This window comes from Poecilia latipinna, unplaced genomic scaffold (assembly GCF_001443285.1).
Source record: "Poecilia latipinna isolate Pla-1442-1.1 unplaced genomic scaffold, P_latipinna-1.0 Scaffold73, whole genome shotgun sequence".
In the NCBI taxonomy this organism is placed as follows: domain Eukaryota; kingdom Metazoa; phylum Chordata; class Actinopteri; order Cyprinodontiformes; family Poeciliidae; genus Poecilia; species Poecilia latipinna.
In genome coordinates, this window is record NW_015112689.1 from 269,792 (window position 1) to 277,320 (window position 7,529).

At 39.8% G+C, this 7,529-nt stretch overlaps 1 protein-coding gene across 4 annotated transcripts in view; it reads right to left on the reverse strand.

The window, feature by feature from the left end:
* The window catches only part of ttbk2a (tau tubulin kinase 2a), a 36,263-nt gene that overhangs the window by 14,559 nt on the left and 14,175 nt on the right, over positions 1–7,529 (reverse strand). For 2 of the 4 annotated variants that reach the window (XM_015016450.1, XM_015016471.1), the window contains exons 2-3: positions 2,038–2,198; positions 748–895 (exon numbers count right to left, since the gene is read on the reverse strand). In XM_015016450.1, coding sequence (XP_014871936.1) covers positions 748–895; positions 2,038–2,106 — 217 coding nt within the window. In that variant the 5' untranslated portion in view covers positions 2,107–2,198. The remainder of the gene's footprint in view (positions 1–747; positions 896–2,037; positions 2,199–7,529) is intronic. The other 2 variants (XM_015016467.1, XM_015016457.1) reach the window with 1 other exon arrangement.

The window sequence follows — 7,529 nt, forward strand, 5'->3', positions numbered from 1 at the left end:
TGCGTCGCCAAAACCACAGAGTTTTGGCGACGCAGCAAAAACAAAAATGAGTAAAAACATTCATGCACATTTTATTGTCATCAAATTCGTATTTGGGGCAACAACAAGGTTAACTAATGCCTTTCGTGGCTCTCGTGATGACCAATGAGCCTTGGAATGATACTGTTGGTCAATGTTTACTCTCGACAGTTGCACGGATCAGCAGCGATGGGGGATTAGAGTTGAGTTCATCTCAAGTTACATGCAGGCTCCCTTAGGAAGCAGCAGAATCACAGGGCTGCAGGTCGAGGCCATTAGACAGCAAACATGATCCCAGCTCATCGATTTTCATCTCAGATGGGCAAAAGAAACACAACATGCTGGTTAAAAAGCAATAAAGTAGAGTTTGGAGTAAAAAAAAAAAAAATAAAGAAAAGAAAAAGAAATGGATTGAGTCTATGCAAACATTTTCTGATGAACTGTAAGAAGAAATTGACAATCAGGATACTGCAGCAAAAATGAAGTGTCACCCAAACTGAGTTTCAGACAACAATCTGTCCCCAGAACTGATCCACACATGGGATTGCCACTCAACATGCCATTTCCTGTGTTTTCAACAAGATTTATGTAAAAACGGTTTTCTTCTTCCCTACAACATTCACCCAATGACAAAAAGTACATGCATGTTGAATCAAATCAATAGGTCACTGTGTCGGCGTGGATCGATCGGTTCTTGTAAATGAATCCGCCGAGCCCATTTCCACTCACCCTGGAGCTTCTTCAGGACGGCGACCTCCATCTTTAGCACCTGTTTGGGCTGCTGGGCCGATTCCACCTTCAGCGCCACGCTGCCCCGCGTCAGCAGGTCCTGTGCCTCGTAGATCTCCCCAAAACCGCCGCCCCCTATCTTCTTTACCTGGAGGGGGGTTATAAAGGGAGGCGGACACAAGATAATCACCTCAGAAAGGGTAGAAACAAACAGAACAAATCAAACATCATGCAATGTCAAAATTGCTGTCCACAAAAGGTTTTCGAAAAACGATGGGCAAGGATTTCAGTTTCTAGATGTGTAGACATTTCCCATTTGCAATGGAGGTCAAACGCTGTTCGATAAGATATTAGGACAGGGGGATGAATACAAATGCCTGCCACACTTTTAAGATTTCTGTTTGTAAACTATTTGGACACAATTATGAGCGCCATTGTGTCAGTGGTGTATCAGAAATACATTAAGATCCCCCTCAAAAAAACACTTTCAAAGACACTAAGAAAGTTCTAGACATTTGAATACTTTTACAATTTTGATTAGGATTTGAGAAAAAAAAAAGATTACTAGGGGAAAAAAACAATTTACAGTTTTTATTATTTTCATAATAAAAAATGAAAATTGTGAGAATGTGAAAAGACAATCTGATTATAAAGCGAAAACGTCATGGGACAACACAGTGAGCTCAACTCTGTCTTCTATGAAGATAAATTATTCGTTCTCTCATTACGTACTGAGCTCTGTAGATTATCTCAGCCTCCAACTCCTCTACCTTTCCCCCCACCACCCTCCATCACATTCTTAAGACTTCATTTTCCCCTCAGCCCCCCGTGTCCTTCGCTGTCCTCCAAGCTGTCTGAGTTTTGGAGTCACTCTGAGAGCCGGAGTGGTGGATTTAGCTGCAGAGTCCTTACGTAACCCCGGCTGCTGAGAAGACAGGAAGCGGTGCCAGGCTGCCAGTTGGGGACAACTGCATCACATGGCACCGAAACAGGCCCCCGGCACCAGGAGACACCGGCCTATGGGGGATCGTCTGCCTATAGCACACTGCGCTGCCACAAATAGCAACAACGGCTATTTTCGGATTTCCCACACTGCAGCAGGAAAACTTGGAAGAGGAGGTAAAAATGTCAAACTGCAGAAGTTGTAGGAAAAAAAAAAAAATGATTTTTTTTTTTTTTTGCAAGGACAAAGACTCATTGTTAGTGAGACAAGGGGGTTAACTTGGGACAGGCGGTGATGGGGGCTGGACAAACACGGCGCCCATTGTAGCTGGAAGATGACCCACTTACCACTTTCCATCGCTCCTTGACTAGGGAGAGGCCGCTCAGGATGTCAGCTTGCTCCGCTCCCCCGCTCATCCCGCCTGTGGATCCGGGGACGCTGCCCTCGCTGCTGCCCTTCGACCAGGAGCCTCACACGGGGCTGGGCATTTGGAAGCTGATGCAGAGACCTAGAAAAGTCCAGGAGACGCACAAAACCCGTCAGGGACCGTTTAAAGGATCTGGGCAAAATGTGGTTCAGCTGGTGAAGTATGACACAGCTGCAAAAAAAATAAAAAATAAAAAAATAAAAAAATCATGAAAGACGACACAGGACTAAGGCCTCACTGGCTGGAGCCGTACAATACTCAGCCATCACAGCAGCTGCAACAACTGTTCCTCCTGCAGCTGTCTGTCTGGACAAACGCAGCAGCAAAAGCCCTACGTCTTGAATTACAAATAACATTTCAAACTGGTAGGATCCTCTTTCACATGATGGTGAAACAGAAAACATACCAGAAAATTTGACTAAACCTTTTATTTTTGCAACATTTTGCATTAGATGTCCGTTTCCAGTGGTTGCATGGAGCAAAACAGGCAAACGACCACGAAAAGTTTGATTTTCTACTCTTGAAACATGCTAACTTTTACAAATTTCTATATTAGACATTAGATCACAATTCTTTATGGATGATAAAAATGATGAAATAAAGTTAAGCTGCAATACCAAATCATTTGAAGCGCATTCACAGCTTATTTATCAGGAACATCATGTCTTCAAACTTCGATGCATTTTACAGGACCTTTTTTGACAGGCCAACATAAAAATGGACATAATTGTAACGTGGAAAGTAAGCAATTTTATGATATTAAAATATAAAAATAAAATAAATATCTCCAAAGTGTGGCATACATTTGTTTTCAACCTCTGTAGTAGATACTTAGCCCTTTAGAGCCCGTATTTCTGCCATTTTTGCTTCAAATGTTTTGCTTTTTTTTTTTCTTTCTTCCTTTTAATAAATTATTTGAACCAAGAAACAAAGCACTGAGAGCCTACACAGGGCCTAATGCTGGACAATTAGACTCTGTACAAAATGGGAGAAAAGGGTATTAAAAACAACACAGAGAGTCCTACTACTTTTACAGTAAACACTTAATTTGTAAAATGTGACAAATTAGAAGTAGTGTCATGTTAGTGCATGCACATTTTACATAAAAAAGAAAAACCCCGGTGTTTATAAAAGCAGCCTGAACTGTTGCTTCCCCAGGAAAAGCTGCGTCTTTATTCCCACGTTATACAACATCTGTGTCAGAGATAAGCCTTCCTCTGGAGAGCACACGCTGGCAACTTCCTCTGCTCTGCCTTCAAACACACGGAGCAAGACCGACTTCGATTCATCATTCTGCGCACGCTGCGAGCGAGGGTTATGCAACGGCCTTCAAAAAGCCACTTGGTTGTAGGGCGTGAGCTGGTGAGGAGGAACCTCACCGGCGCCGTTAGACGGAGGTACGACTGGGGAACTGTGGCGATGACGAGTGGGGAAAGGTTGGGCTCAGGAGTCAAATGGCTCTGGAGAAGCTAATGACACTGAAACGATACAAGCATCTTTTTTTTCCTATGATCTAAATTGACTGTAATAATCATTAAACTGTGCTTTGTTGTGTAAAATAAACAGATAATTATAATTTTTTGTATTTTTTTCCCTCTCTTCTTGTAATCCATTGAGCTGTACACCATACGGTATGCGTTTTGTTTTTAAAATAAATGTTATTTTCACCCAGCGTTTTTCTTTTGTTTCACATGTTTTCCCAGACATAAGTCCATCTCATAAGTTGTGCAAAAAACAAAAAAGAAGACATTAAAATAAATTATTATGAGCTGAAATAAGCCGTATTAACGTGCAAAATTCCAATGCTTTTGTATGAGACACATAATTTCCACTTGTAGGATAAGAAGAATGCTTTTCAAACACAGCTGTTAACACTTTTATTAAAAACATCAGTCATTTAAGCTGCTACAACAATACAAGATGCATATAAAATATGAATAGCGTTTATCAGACATAAACAGATTTTGATATGGGAAAATATTTTTGAAACACCAAATGTTTTTTTTTTCATTTTAATAAAGGAATAAAATCTAGGTTTCTTTCAAGCAGCTGACCAGCAGTGTGCAGCAATAGGTGGCGAAGGAGCAGCACTGGATCACTCCATGCACCATACAGCTTAGGAACATTCTCTGCCATTCTATTAAAAAGATTTAATAATGTAATAATGGTCAATTTTAGAGGTATTATTATTTACTGCTAAACATTAGGCTATTTTTTTTTTCTAAGCGTGTTTATGATTCGAAAGGCATGGAGGAAAAGCCAAAGACAACTGACTTTGGAGATGAGGGTATGGTGATTGTGTGGCCTGTACTTGGTCAAATTAAAGTCGTCTTCCTTCGAATTCAACCTCAGTCACTTCAATCATTGCAAATATCTGCATGCTTTTAAACTCCATCTCACTCGCTGTCACAGTTCACACACACACAAACACACACACACACACACACACACACACAGAGTGACTGATCTAACATGTGACGACGAGGCGGGGCCATGTTCTTCCTCCTCCTCAACGCCGCTCGTCGTCAATGATTAGGAAAAGGAAAACAAACCTTAAACCCTGGCAGCGTGCTGCCCCCTCTCTCTCTCTCTCTCCTATCGTGAATCACGCTTCCTGACCCAGCATTTCCATGGCGACGCCGGCGCAGAGCCATTTTCGTTCGCTGACGTGGCTCGTCATCACCTCTGCCCTTTTCGCTCGGCCGGGAAGACGCGCGTTTTTAGCTTAGCCATCATGAAAACCTGCAGTCCATGCATGTGCATCAGCACAGGCATGCAGGGAGGGACACTTGGCAGAACGTGTTCAACGTGTTCCTGTGTTGCGGCAGGCCTAATCTTGGAGTGGCCTAGTTCGGCATAGCTGGACAGAGGTACACGTCCAGAGCTTGCAGCTGGATGAAGAGTCTAGTTTAAAACTGGGTAGGGGTCAGCTCTGGCAATGCCCTGGCTGCACGCTATGACCGAGATCAAGGCAGGCTTTAGGTGCGGCAAGAATGAATAACCCAATGTGATTATTTACAAAATAATTTAAAAAAAGAAGTTTGAGAGAAAGTGTTGCAGAAGGCGAACTGGGATTTTTCTCTGACTAACTCAGGAGGAGTCAGGATGAAATGCTTGCAAGGATACGCAAGACATAATAAAGTACTCACTGAGCTTTGTGCGTTATTTGTGACCCCAGCTAGAACACAACATCTGGAATTATTAGAATACAATAGTAGCATGGAATAGCGACTCAACAAACCAGACAGTGGCCCGAGTCAGTGCATAAGACTCTAGTTAGGACGGGGAGATATGGATTAAAAATAAAATCTCGGCTTTTCTTCTCATTTTTTTTTCCTTAAAAAGACATTACAAGTAACAGAAAATGCTTTTAAAAAACTGTCTTTCCTTTCAATACATACATACTTCTGAAACATGATGATAGACTTTGAACTGTAGAAATCCAAGGAGTACATTGGTGGGGAAAGAAAAAAAAAAAAAAAAAAAAACTATCCATATTTTCCAAGAATTAAAATCTTCAAAAACAGGAAATTCTATGAAACCATTAAAAGAAAAATATCGATTTGTCGCCCAGCTCTAACTCACATCAGACTTGCGTTGCAAAACACAAGACTCCAGACTTGAGTTGACCTCAAGAACCTTCTGGACTCGACACACACTCAAGGTTTAGATCTGAAGACTTGTAAGTAATTCTTTGTCTGTTTAATCAGTGGTGACAATAAGCAAGTAAAGCTTATTGTCACAGATGAAATGATGAGTGTTGCCCCCTTCGAGTTACTGTGACCACAACCACAACTCGACTCCAATGACCTCTGAGTTCTGATGGAATCGGCAAGGTTGAAGCGAATTGGGGAAAAAAAAAAAAAAGGACGACCGCCTTTCAAACTATAACTGGTATGTTATACCAGTTGGTTAAATAAAGGTAAGACAAAAAAAATAAATAAAACAAAACTTTTCAGTAGTAAGGTTATTTAAGCGTTGAAATGTCAGTCTGGTGATGCAAAATTTGTTGTTATTGTTCCAAAAACATACTTTACAGTAATAAGACAAGTTTGGAAAAAAATATCTGCTTAGCTATCGGTTTGGTGTTCGACAACAGTCACAGTTTTATGACCCCAAAGGAAAGTAACCCACCATTGGAAAACATGCCTAAAGGAACATTTTTGATTGAATTAACAACGAGAAAAATACAAATGGATGTACGTTAGATTTCTTATGATGAATTCTCATGGTGCCTAATGCTTTTTTTTTTAAATAACATTTTGTGAAAACCCTGCAAATGAAACACATCTTTGTCAAATAAGCGCTATTAAAAAAAAAACCACAATAAGAGCTACAAGTGCTAGATGTGCATTTATCTTGGACTTTAAAACTGTTCCAAGAAGACTTTAAAGAGTTCACTGCCTGCAGAAGAAAACATCATGAGTAGTTTTCTGCTGGCTGCAGAGCAAACAATGGATGTTTGCAGATGTTCAGTATGGTTCAGTTTTTCCATTTAAGAGGTCAGTTTATGCTGAGTTTTTTTGTTGTTGTTGTTGTTTTTCTTTTTTGTTATTATTATTTTTGCCTGAAGCAGTTTGACGACAGTCTGCTTTGGCAGAAGAATAAATACAGAGTTAAGAATTTGCTCCAGATCAGACAAAAATAATCATGATATTGGAGAAAACTGCGTGTTTGATAAAGGCGCGTTTCATTTGCAGGTTTAATTTGTGGTACTCCTTTTCTGGCTACGTAAAAACTTTGCAGAGATACAAAGTCATATTGAAGGTAAATTTAATTAAGTCCCACAAAGGCAGCATGTGTTTATTTCCGTTACACGTTGTCCATCAAACCTATCATGGAGAATGTGCAAATTACAAACTGACAAAAAGTTTTTTTTTTTTTTTTTTTAGTCAAAATCTGTTTAAATGGCAACTGTATAAGTGAAGGTAAAATAAGCATTGCTTCAACTTAAACCTTTTTGGTTATTGGGTTTAGTTTACATGATGAGAGTATTTTTTTTCTACATGATTGTTATTTTTTTCTAGAAAACAATTTCTTTTTTAATAATAAAAAAAAAAGAAAAGCAAACCCAATCGACTGAAACAGGATGTCCCGCAGACCTTTGCAATGATAATTATGTGAAAGATCTGAACTGCCACTTGAAACAGCTTACAGTATCTTCTTTGCTCATAAACACAACAGTCTGAAATAAACACGCAGGGTGTTGTGTGCATCTGGTCTGTGCAAAGACACTGTTTCACAACAGGCAGCTGTGAAATTTTACTAATACATGCTACTATTCTGAATAAAAAAAATAAGAATACGCAAAATGTATAATGTAATCGATATTTATTATATCTATAATATATCTTTGAGTCTGCTTCTACTGAATGTCCTTCAGCCTGTAAAAACACTTCTTGCATAATTTTT